At 41.0% G+C, this 13,011-nt stretch overlaps 1 protein-coding gene across 1 annotated transcript in view; it reads left to right on the top strand.

Annotated features, from left to right (window-relative positions):
- Positions 1-864: 864 nt before the first annotated feature.
- The window catches only part of LOC104912083 (dedicator of cytokinesis protein 1-like), a 12,460-nt gene continuing 313 nt past the window's right edge, over positions 865-13,011 (top strand). Inside the window, exons 1-4 of the mRNA XM_031554592.1 lie at positions 865-976; positions 1,427-1,527; positions 3,373-3,507; positions 6,112-6,220. Coding sequence (XP_031410452.1) covers positions 923-976; positions 1,427-1,527; positions 3,373-3,507; positions 6,112-6,220 — 399 coding nt within the window. The 5' untranslated portion in view covers positions 865-922. The remainder of the gene's footprint in view (positions 977-1,426; positions 1,528-3,372; positions 3,508-6,111; positions 6,221-13,011) is intronic.

A 13,011-nucleotide genomic window follows, 5' to 3' on the forward strand; every position in this document is an offset into this window, starting at 1 on the left:
AAAAAAAAAAAACATTTTTACTTTGTTTGAGACAAATTTGCAAGAACAGTCTTGGTTGGGTTAAACCTCTTCTCTCTCAACCAAAACAAATGGTGGGCTGGACAGTTCTGCCTTGGAGAACCCCACGTTGCTTTTGTCATCTGATGGAAGAGGATGAGCAGATGCAGAAACCTGTGCTGATAGAACTGGTTGTATTTATCTCTGGCTTACCAATGTGGTGCTTGCTGTCAGTGGGATGCAGTGCTGTAATTAAATACGTGTAAAACAGCTTTTATCACTCTGTTCAACTTGTATCCCCTGACACTAATCTGCTTTTACTTTCGTGTTGCACAGATCAGGGTGTCCAGCCAGCTGGCTAGTGAAGACTTCCTCTGTACAGGGATAGACCTGTAGGTTTTGGGCTGGGGCAGGAGGTTGTGTGCTCTGTGTCCCACGCCTGCATGTATGCTGTCATTTGGAATTGTGCAGCTGTGAAAAGCCATACGCTGTGCACTTCTCGTACTGCTCAGCTCAAACTGCTCAGGGTGACTGGTTTGGCATGAGCCTGAGTTGCTTGTCTGGTTTGTGCTATGAAATATCAGTCTTCAGAAAATGCATGACCCTGTTGGCTGTATGTTGGTACTGAGTTTTGGAATACATTTTGTTCGTCTACTGTAAATAGATTAAATGTTTTCTTCAAGTACCACATATGATTTTTTCCCTACTTTTGAGTGATATGGATTTACAGTAATGAACTAAAAAGAATTTGCAGAAAAACCATGTTAAATTTTCCCTTTCTCATCTAACTTTCAAAAACGTCTTGCATAAATGAAAGCTGCATAAACCCATGTGAAACCTGATTTTTATTTTTCCTCTTAAAAGCGGTGGCTTCTGTATTTATTTATAGTTCCTCCAAGATACTCTGGATGCACTTTTTAACATAATGATGGAGAACTCAGAGAGTGAGACATTTGACACCTTGGTGTTTGATGCTTTGGTAAGTTTGCATCCTGTGTAGACTAAAATGTAGATACTGTAATTATGAATAAAAAAGTGATGTGAATATTAGAATGCAGTTTTCTATTGATGCAGTCGTTATTAGCCTTGAACTAATTAGTATTTTTGGTTAAAAACGCAGGGAAACTTTTTATAATCTTTGAAATTTCAGTTGGGTACGATTGGAAGGTATGGCACCATGGCATCGTGCTGTCTTCCCGGAGAGGATCCAAGTGTCGGAGTTGGATGAGCAGCAGAAGTTAAGGCTGGGTCAGAAAGCTTTGTTTGGAGCAGGAAATATTCACAGGAAGGAAAAGTGTTTGTATATGGGGAGGATAATCAATAGTCAAAGTCTGTCTTTGTTTTTAATGCCACTGCTGTGGTCTGAAATAGCGGTCGAATGTCCAGGATTAATTTTGTGTGTGTTGCAATAATTATTCTCATTGTTCAGGTATTTATCATTGGACTGATTGCTGACAGAAAATTTCAACATTTTAATCCTGTCCTGGAGACATACATTAAGAAACATTTCAGTGCTACATTAGCCTACACGTAAGTCTTCAAAACTCCTTTTTTGAATTGAGGATGTGATATGACTTGCACTTTTTTTTTTTCCAGATAATGTTATTTAGTTATTTGTTTAATTAGGAATTTGCCCATAGAATATGATGTGTGGAAGGCTGAATATATATTGTCTTCCCCTTGTAAAACAGCAGCAATAAAGTATTTGTAAGGAGAAAGTCTTGACTTTGTTGTATTGTAAGAGGGGATAAGTGACTATTTCAGAAGTTATTTTGTAAGGAAAATATTTGTAAGCATTTCTCAGTCACACTTGAAAAGGAAATAGTATCTATTTAAGATTCTTCAAATATGTGTTGTTTTGTGCATTAAATTTGTGTCTTCTCCTATGTGATCTGTATTACTGTCATTCTGGGGAGGAAGTAGTGAAGAGGAAACAAAGATCCATTACATTTTGCTGTCTTAGGTATTTCTTGGCCGTTAGGTCCACTGTTGCTGCTTCAGTCTGTTCTTGTAGGAGAAAAATACATAATGGATATCTTCTTGGTGTTAGGAGGAAAAAAATTCAGCCAAGCAAATGCTGTATGCTTTGCTGCTGTACAGTCTCTGTTACGTGAGCAGAAAAGGTTTGAGGAGTATTGATTTAAAATAGTGAAGAAGTTATGCCTTTAGTCACAGCTTTGATATTACATTCACTGTGCTGAGCTGCTGCCACTTCTGCTGCCTTGGTGGATGCACACAAAGGATGGAGCATCCTGCAGCACCTGCCTTTGTTGCTGGAGCTGGAGATGGCCTTTCTGCTGGTAGGCAGGGAAAGCATCTATCCCTCCTTTAAATGGAGAGATGTAGAAGCAGGTTTGAGTTTTGGGTGTTGGGAAGACCTAACAATGTTGGCTTGATTTGTGACAGATCCGTGTTGCCTCTCTGCTTTTATTGCACCAGGCTACGTTAAGAGAGATTGCATTAAGAATATCCAAGTAGTTACTGAAATTCTCAAATGGTTAATTCCTATTAAAAGAAATGCGTGTGTATCGAGATGTCTGCCTCTGCAACATTATTGTCTGTAGTGGTAAATAGTGTTTGTGTGTAGTGGCTCTGGGCAGCCTGGTCTGGTGGTTGGCAACTCTGCCCCATTGCAGGGGGGTTGAAACCAGAGGATCATTATGGTCCTTTTCAACCCAGGCAATTCTATGATTCAATGGTTGTACTTACTTTTAATGTGCATGTTGAAGCATGCGCTGTAGCTAGGATATTTTAATACAGAATTGCTTGTAGTTGCATTTATGTAAGTGGTTTATATTCATTCATAATGAGGTAGTCAGAACGGTGCTATTTTTAAAATTGTGTTACTTCCAAATTTGACACACTTGGAAATTCCATTATTCCACATTCTTAGCTGCTGTCTTATGAATTTTTAAGAAATACATTTCATAGACTAGTCCAAAATCGGCGGGCAAAGCTACATAAAGGGAAGACCTTAATGGAGCAAGACACTCCCATTTTGAGTGCTTTAATTTTAACAAAGTATGTGTGTTTAATTTATTTTATTTTATTTTTTTTTACTATTAGTGGTAGTTGTACCCTTATATTGACCTGTTAACTGGAGCATCCTTGAATATCCAGAGTAACAGGAATCTTATCAAGACATTCTCAATTGCTTGTGTATTGAGTGATGCAGTCTTGTGTTTTCACCCAAGAACAGGTTGCAGCTACTTAATCAGCACAAGCAAGTTCATAATGTGTATTTATTAGTTGCATAATTAATTTTGTACCGTGGAGGGCTCTACTTGAAACACAATTTTTCTTTCAATCACTCAGCATTGAAATTCTTTGCTGTGAACATGCTTATAACTTCTCTGTATTTCTGTTTTGAAACAGCAAGCTGACTAAAGTTTTAAAAACGTACGTGGATAATGCTGAGAAGTGTGGTATCACTGACCAACTCTTTAAAGCCATGAAAGCTTTGGAGTACATCTTCAAGTTCATTGTCCGGTCCAGGATACTGTTCAATCAGTAAGTGTGGTGGTTGTGGGAAATCCCTGTCCATCCAGTGGGTAGGATTGTCTAGAAAGGATCACTTGGATTCCCTCAAAAGCCTTGACGTGCACCACTGCTCAATGATGCTGTCTGTCCATAAAGTCAAGTACAAATAATTATTTTAAGTTAATTTTGACATCAGTGTTCTGTTTTCTACCCAAAATATGAAAAGTGCTACTAGCAAGTTGATGTGTTCGTCTTAATTAAGATGCAGTCTGTAACAAAGAGTGAAAGGACTGAACCAAACTTATTGCAAGGGATTTATGTAGAGCTGTGAAGTCACCAGCTCCATCAACCTTTCTGTGAATGACAGAAGTGCAGTTTGCTCATTTAAGATTCTTGCTGTGATATCCATTAAAGTACTGAATGTCATTTATACTGTTGCTGGACCTACAAATCATTTTAAAATGGGGAAAAAAAAAAAAACTTGCTGCAGATTGGATTTAGAGGCAGTATGACCCTTCAGTAGTGGCCGTTGGGTTTTCTCATGCTAAGTAGTAATTCAGAGTACTTCAGCATTGCAGAGCTGTAATTCTCAATGACTGGGGATTAATTGGAAAAGCTTCTGAATGCTGGATGACACCGCAGTTTGTTCTGCTGTAGGACTGAAATCCTGCCTGAGATGTGCAATTGAAATGATGATAATGTTGAAGTGTAGGATTTAATTGAGAAATTTCAGCAAGGAAGCGGGATCTTTTATTGAAAAAAGCGTATCTTTAAGTTAGTAATATGATAGACAGTATAAATAGCATTTGGGGAATGTAGTATCAGACAAGCTTCAGGACTGGGTAATGTGTAGAAGCTTGGTTCATTTAACTAAAGCATGGCAAGTCCTGCTGTGCAGTATATCAGTGTCTGTAAGGGCAAAAGATTGGGTAACCTTCAGAAAAATCATGATTTGGGTTACTCAGTATTATTCCAGTGGTAATGTTCAGTGTAGAAAAGTCTTTAAACTTTGAAGGCAGTGGTGGAAGTGCTGCCATGGTGTAATACTGTTCTTCTCATGGCTGCTGCGCTGTTGTGTATTACCAGGTGTATTAAGGAGAGGTATGTTAAATAGCTGGCAATAGAAACATATTTGAGACTCTGACTTGTTTGTTTTTATTATGCTTTCCATTCTGAAATGCAAAGCTTTTTGTCTGAAGCGGTTTGATTTATTGGGCTGTCAAGTTTGGTTACTCCTTATATTAGTATGTGCTACACCTCTCTAATATGTTCAGGGGGACACTGGAATCCATAATTGAAATTGGGAGTGAACACGTAATTTGTCCTGCATAGCCCCCAGTTTTAACCTGAAAGGGGATTAAAAGCTTGCACAAGAAAATAGCACGACTTAATAATTTTTCTGTAGTATTTGTATCTCCTGCGTGTTTGTTACGTAGCATTTAATAGTGCCTGTGGCTCCCAAAGGGTTATGAACACGGTATTAAAAATTATATTAGTTTAGGGCAAAGCAGCAACACCACCTCACTCTCCATATGTATTTTAAAAAGATATGCCCCTCCTCCTTTTCTAATAGGAGAAGTTCATAATGAACTCTTAGTACAGCTTGCTTATCTTCAAGTGTGAAGAAATCATCCTCAGACTGTACAGAGAAAGTGCCTGGCTGTGGTGCTCCTTCTGAGCTGCACACCATGCCCAGGGCTCCTTTCTTGCTGGGTTTTGCAGAATTAAACAGGAAAGGGGAAGTGTTGGTGAATGCTGCTCTAATGAGCCTTGGTGCAAAATGAGCTCAGGGACAGAGCTCGTGTGACTGCAGACAGCTTCAAAAGCTGGTGGCCGATGGTGGGGGTTCTTAGAGGCAAGCAGAGGTGCATGGGCATACATAGAGTGAGTAAGGGGAGAACGCTCCAAAGAGTTTCAAAAATACACGTTCCACTGCTGTGCTGAACCAGAGTTCACCAGGGGATGAGGTTCTTCAGCTCAGTCGTGCACAGGAGTTGCTGTGGGCTCTGATCAGCTGTGGAAATTCTGTCTGAAGGCACCTTGCAAACTTTTAGTCATTCCTCTGAGGCAGCCATATTGACTGTGTGGGAAACAGGACTAGTTTTGTGTCAGCTATCCAGAAATCAGCAGTGAAATACATTTTAAATTTAGTCCTCTCACGAAGAGGAGTTTGAGGAAATGGATGGTTGAGGGTTGATATGTTTTCCTTTCCTTCACGGAGTTTAAGGTCACTTACCTTGGGCCACTGGTAGATTTTAATGAGTTGGCAAGTTTCTGGGATGCTTCCTGGCTTCCACATCACAGAGCTTCTTGGCATTGGTCCTCACAGACATCTGCTAGTCCTGGTGTGGCAAGGGAGAGCCCAGCCCACTGCTGCCTGTGCATGTGGAATTGGGTTGCCATGCAGGGGTTCACGGTGATTTGGTGGCACAAATAATCTGCTGCTGCTCCTGGCCCAGTCTGGTTGCTTCTTTAGTTTCCTGTGAAGAAAATCTCTTGGTGCAGTGTAATGATGTGTAAACATCTGCGAACTCAAGTAAATTAAAATAAAGTGATGTGAGGACTTATTGGTCCCTGGAACAGATTTCCATGCATTTCCATTTTTTGTTTATGACATACCCAATTGTTTTCCAGACTTTATGAAAACAAAGGAGAAGCAGACTTCAGGGAGTCTTTGCTGCAGCTCTTCAAGTCCATCAACGAGATGATGAGCAGCATCTCCGATCAGACCGTCATAGTGAAGGTATGTGGGATGCAGCTCTCCAGCTTGGCTTTTGTGTCCTCAGCTGTAATTAGGCAGTTTATAAAGTGTTTGTTGTAATTGTGCCCAAAAACGTATTTACCTCTAACTTAATTTATTCTTAGTGCTTCTAACAAAGTGTTTGTGACTGCATAAAGAATGCGTTTCAGACAAGTTTTCTTATGTTGCTGCAAATACATCACTTTCAGTTTGAATCAGTTAATAGTGAATAACCTTATCTTTAAGGTATTTTTAAGTCATTGTTTTTCAGATACTGATGTTGCGTCCTTACGCACTTATTTACATCCTGGGCTGTTCAGGAATATATCTGAAGCCCTGGTGTGTACTTCTGTGTGGCAAATCAGGAGTGAGTCAGACTGCAAACTCTGCCTCCAGTTCCACCTTTTCCCTTTAATATGGTGCCTGCTTCTGGTAGAGTTGGCTGGCTTCTGGAATTGGAAATGTGGTCTCCAACCTTTAATGGAAAGGCTATTAATGTTGCAGAACCATTAATAGGTAAATCCTCCAGCCCTGTAATTTAGAGCAGTCGGAGGTCAGTGTGTCAAAACCAGTCTCACATTCTTTCAGTGAATTTCTTTCACTTTGGATAAGTTTAGCGGCTGTAGTAAACACGTTTGATGAGCTGCACCTTGAAGTTCTCCTTGCGAGTCCTGACAGAAGGTATAAAAGGCTGCACCTCTTGACCCAGCTGTGCTGAATCAGTTAGAAGATGATCAGAAAGGAGCAAAGAACTCAGGTTGAATGTGGGAATAATGTGACTTTTCCTGCTCAGGTGTGTAGTTGCTGTGTATTAGAAGAATTTTATGTAGCAGCCAGGAGGCAAAGAAAACAGTGGCAAAGCACAGTGCCTGTGCAAGAGGAAGTTGTCAAGTGTGGAGTGGGAAAACACTTGGTTCAACATTTGGTCCTTAACAGCTGGTCTCAGGCTCGTGGTATTATGCAGAGCGCATGGCAAAAATAGACAGTGGGAAATAAGGCCTATGAGTTGGAATATTTTGGTTTGCAAGTGAGAACTCAGACTAACATCAGATAACAAAATAGGGATATGATGCTATTCGAGTTAGATGCCTTTCCATTCTCTTTTAGGGCATTTTACCTTGGATGGAAATTGTGCTGAGTTTGAGTCGCAATTGTGTGTGCTACAGATAGGATGTTTGCAGGTTATGAGGATTGAATGTAAGATTTATTTCCTGAGACTCATTTGTAAGGGCTGCTTCAGAATGCAAATAAACATGGACTTTGAAAATTATTCTTCTAACATTGTTATACATTAAAGAAAACTATTAAATCAAAAGGTACTCCCCAAATCAAATACATTGTGTTCAGCTGGGGGGAAAGGATGACAGACTTCCTAGCACAGGGGACAGAAATCACACTATATCAGAGTCCGTTGCAGTCTGTGCTTCACACCCAGGTTTCTGCAGAGTTGGGCAGAGTGCACCCGCTCTGCAGCTGATGGTGTAAGCATGCAGGTGGATGAGGCAGCCTCAGATCAGTGCAAGGCTGAGGGAGAAGAGTACTTGTGGGTGCCTTTCAGCAGCCTCCACAGCCTTTCACTTCTTATTCATTCATTGCTTTCATCTCCTTGGGACTCTAATTACCCAGCTCTTAGAATATGTAATTGTTAGTATTGACTTTTGCAGCTTGCGAGATTGCTCTTATTATGTTTGAGTATCCACTGAAGCACTGCAATTCTTTGAGCAGCTAGAACTTTGTGTTTCCATTACAAAGAATAGGTGTATAATGCGGTTGCTTTGTTGGGTGGTGTTTTTGAAAGGGAGTGAGTATGGCTTCTGCAAAGCAAACTGCTGCTGGACAAACATGTTGGAGCCCTGGGAGGATGTCAGTAACCATGGAAAGCAGGCATGCTGTTACAAGGCTTCATTCTGCATTGCTATCAGCAGCCTGGGCTGGGGAGCTAAGTACTCTGCCAGCAGTGAGGAACATCATGAGGACCTCGTGGAACTGAGGGGCACCAAGGTGAGCTGTAGAGCAGACATGTACAGCAGTGCCTCTCAGGAAGAGTGCATTAATGCTTGTGGGATGCTCTGCTTGGTGCTGGCAGCTGCAGGGCAGGAGGGGCACCTTGGTGTTGTAGCTGGCAGCTCGATGGGGCCATCAGTTTGGAGTGTGGTGGCCAGGGGGTGTCAACCAGAAAGGCTGAGAGTGAGGTCTGCCTTCTGGCTGTCAGATAGCCCTGCTGGATGCACACACTGAGTGCTGGCTGCTGTTCTGGTCCGTAGCTCTGGGACATGAGTGACTGTGAAGGACAGGTGTGATGCAGCCTCCAGGGGATGCTGAAGCAGCCAAGAGGTGAGGTGGGATCTCCCATGGCCACAGCTGGAGTATGAGTGCTGTGCTGGCCAGCCCAGTGGGGTTGCAACTGGAATTCCCTGTGCTGAAGTTGCACAGAAAACTAATGTAGATAGCAGGTGAGTTGTTGGCTGGGGATGTTATTCAGTTCAGATCAGCAGATCCAGCTTTATCACTTTCAGGCTATTTTATATATATATTTTTTTTAACATACTTTGACAAAGCTAGGTAAGTGTATGTGACATAAGTCTGTTTGGAAAGATAAGAAGTTGAAAAGACTTACACAGAAAATTAAGATGCTTCACATAAAAGAGGTAGGTACTTAATTCTCAACTTTGAGTATTTCTGTTTCTCCTTTTAATGCTTCTTGATAGTTTATCGACATGAAGCAGAACTTCCACTGCAGTGTTTTTATAAACATGGTTACAACTTTTCCCTGTGGGTTGGCTATACTGATTGTTTTGTTGTTATTTTCTATTTCTTCCCAATGTATCTGTGAAGGGAGAAGCCTTCAGGCTGACACTGTGTGGGGGAGAATGAATGACCAGAGTCTTATGTTCTTGGAAAGAATTACTTTTCATCTATTCAAATATTTATGTCCTTGTGGAAGCTGATGAGCTGTTCCCGACTGTTGCTCAGCTCTTCAGTTACTTAATAATTTGCATTTAAACTGCCCCTCTTTTTTTATTGATGCATGCAAGGCCTTGAGAAATAAAAAGTTTAATGAAAAGGAAACTGCCTGAATTATACAAGGATTTAGGGTTGCTTTGCTGGTCTGGCTGCAGGTGTAGGCTTTGAGGAGACAAAACCAGGAGTGTTTTTGTGGACAGTTGGTTGCACAGGGCTGTCCTGAAGAGCCAAATCTTGACCTGGAGGTGGGAGAAGCGTTTCTGTGCCCATCTGCCACTGCTTCTGGTGGTGTTGTCAAAGCAGGGGCCCTGCAGGGAGCTGCTTCCTACCCCTTTGTCACTTAGTGTTTGTGTTTGCAGTTGGTGGCTTAATATCTAGAGGAAAGAAAAAAAATGCTTCTTTACAGCGTGGAGATAAGTGGCCATTTCTATAGCAAAATAATATATTGGAAAGCATTATCAACAATTTAAATTTGAGTTGTGGGTCTTCAGCTACGTACTTTGTACTCAGAGTAGCTAAAAGCTCATACAGAGATTTTGTTGGCATCTTCCGCTCTTGGTGGACTCACAGAATCACGGAACTGCAGGGATTGGTAGGAACCTCAAGAAGCCATCAAGTCCAACCCCGCCAAAGCAGTTCTCTTAGCAGGTCTCTCAGGTCAGTGTCCACACAGGTCTTGAATATCTCCGTAGAAGGAGACTCCACAGTCTCTCTGGGCAGTCTGTTCCAGTGCTCCATCACCCTTACCATAAAGAAGTACTTCTGCATGTTAGTACAGAACTTCCTGTGTTCAAGTTTTAGGCCATTACTCCTCATCCTATTGCCACACAGCACCAAGGAGAGCCTGGCCTCATCCGTTTGCCTCCCACCTCCCTTTAGATATCTATAAACATTTATCAGATCCCCAATCCTCAAATATGTTGCAATTAAAACACTGAGAGGAAAGAATGAATTAAAAGAAAATATTTTATCCTACGCTATGAATGGTCAATCCAAGCAGGGTATAAATTTGTGTTTAACACGAGTCTTACCTTGGTTACCTGAGCAGACTATTTTCTTTTGCGTCAGTGCTGGCTGTAGCTGAGGCAGTCATTCAGAGCCCACCTTTCCTTCTTGCTTTTTTAGGTGTGCAGTTGTCCAAACTGGAGAGGGAAGTGAAAACACTGATCTGTGCTGACAGATGTTCCAGGTCCTCGTCTCACTGCAGTCTTTTTGCACGATGAGTAGCAGTGGGCTGCAGCAGTGCCCTCTTTGTGCATTGAGCTGTTTGCTTTTTTCAAGTATCACTTTGATTTTAGGAATTATTCGTTGAAGGTGTGCAGCACTGGATGCTTATGTGTACTTATAATGGTTACATGTGTAGAGAGCTTTCCTGATTTTTGTTCCTCTTTTCTGCTAATTGGTGCATGATAATTATTTCCTTAACCTTTTGCTGTTTAAGTGTGAGCTCAGCCGAAGCCTAACGTGATGTTTTAAGTTCAGATAAATATGTAAATGTTTCCTAGTAATTTATTCTTGCATCTCTTTGAAACAAGAGCAGTGGAAATCAGCTGTATGGAATTTACGGGCAGTGTTTGGATGAGGGAGCTGAGCAGTTCTCAGCAGGGCTCTTGCACTTTGCTTGGATGTTTGCTGTTCTGTGTGGCTTTGTTCTGTGGTTCAGGACTGAAAATACAGGCAGACAGGCCAGTTAGTTCTGTGCTTTAAATGATATTGATAAAGTAGGCGTGCATGTAAAAATTATTCCTAATGTGACCACAGGGAACTGGAGCAGAAGATGATAGCGTTTCTCTAATGAGAATTCTCTTGTGTGTGTGGTTTCTATAACTCCTGTCACTTTTAACAAATAGTACATGTTTCTTGGTATCCGTGGTTTATTTTTCCCTAATAATAAGTGCTTACTGCTAAAACCACAGAAAAGTATTTAAACAGAGAGATGCATTCCAGGCTGCTCAGGTTGTGCTCATCATCAGGAGAAAACAAAGCAGGCTGCGCTGGGCTGCAGGGCTTTTCCAACAGGTTCAATATTTTATGACCATCATTTAAAATGAATTTAGTGCTCAAATGCATCCATGGGCTACGGTTTGTCTTTTCTTAGGGACCTGTATGGGGACGTCTGTTGTTCCTTTGGTGACTGATGTGCTGGTCTCCTCGTGATCGTGCTTTATGCTTTATTTTACACTGAATGTTGTGCCAGAGGCGTGGGTTCACTTGTGACTTGGAACGAATGATTATTGCAGACTTGGACAATCCAAAAGTAGATTTTAGGCATTCCTGGAAATCGTTTCATCCAGCTGCTGACCAGGCTTAATTTGGCTGGCTTTATGAGATTTGCAGCCAGGGATAATGCTTGTGTAGAAGGTATGTGCTTTCTGCTCAGTGACAGAATAGATGAAAATTAACATTAAAGTCATGTACAGATTGCATAGATAAAAGAAATTTATTACTTCATCAAACAAAAAGAGTTCATAAAGTTATGCTGTATTTGGCAAAGAAATTTTATGCTTAATTTTGAGAATAGCTGCAGTGTTTGAAATGAATGACTTTACAAATGGCACTTCTAAACCAGGTATTTTTGCTTTTATATAGTACAAAGAGATACAGCCAAGACAGAAGCCTGTGGTATATTGCTCTGAATGCGTTTTGTTTAAAACTTTGCAAATATCATTTGTTCAACCTAACGGCATCCAAAACTTAGTGCTGCAGTTTCCTTACCTGCTACTGTAAAGAGGCTCTTGGTACTGTATTCTTAAATTTATTTTAAATACAGTGTCAGTGTAAGCCCCAGAGTGGAATGAAAGGTTGAATTTGCTTTGTTTTTATTTGTATATCACAGGCTGGTTTTGTTATTGCAGCAGTCATTTCTGTTTAGTCTTAATGACAGGATTGTTCAGCGTTGCCAACTTCAAACTAAAAAGTAAGTTAATAAAACTTCCATCTGTTTTTATCTATTACCCAAAATGAAATCAGAAGTGACTTTCAGGTCCTTAGCAAAACTACCACTTCTCATATTAGCGTGCTTTGAGAGGACTGAGTGCTTATGCAGACTGTGTTGTGCCAAGAGGCAGAAGGATGCTGTGAGGCAAAGCAGTGCTGTGCTTTTGGTCCTATTAGTGTATTGGTGTTAATGCATCAGCTTGGAGATGAGGCATTTAGGGTATTTTTCCAACTGGCATGCAAAATGGGCTGTAATTGCACTAATCTTGTACCTTTTTAATGTCTATCTCAGTGCATGTGCTTCTGCTGACATGCCCTTCATGGCTTGCTATTGTGTTGGATTGGTGGTTTTTGAGACCATAATCTGTGTGGTTCATTAAACGTCGCCTTGGTTACTTTGGGCATAGAATATGTACTCGGGACTCCTCCTTAATGCAGTCCTCCAACTTGTCTGGGGACTTGGGATTTGAGAAACTCTTTCTATTGCTTTAAAAGAATAAGCAAAGCTTCGTGTTTTTTCTGTGCAGTTCCTATAGAGAAGTTGCAAAGTGCTCTAACGGAGGTTGGTGATCTTTTCTCCCAGTATTCCAGAAAAAAGAAATCCTTCTTTAAGGCTAAATTTTAAGTCGTGGAAGCTCCTTGAACCTTTAGACCTAAGGAAGGAGTTGATTGCTTGATAAGTCCAATTCCTTACGTTTTCTTGCCTTGACTTGAACCCATCAGACAAAAAGGGGCTGTGGCAGTGGGCACTGAACGGGGATGCATCCTCTGCTGTTCTGAGGGACTGGGACCATAGTGAGAAAGTCTTTGCTGTGCACTTGTTCTTCTTCATTCTGGCCTTATAACTGTGTGCATGTTTCTTTCTTTCTTTCTTTTTTTTTTTTTTTGCTTTC

This window comes from Meleagris gallopavo, chromosome 8 (assembly GCF_000146605.3).
Source record: "Meleagris gallopavo isolate NT-WF06-2002-E0010 breed Aviagen turkey brand Nicholas breeding stock chromosome 8, Turkey_5.1, whole genome shotgun sequence".
NCBI classification, from domain to species: Eukaryota; Metazoa; Chordata; class Aves; order Galliformes; family Phasianidae; genus Meleagris; species Meleagris gallopavo.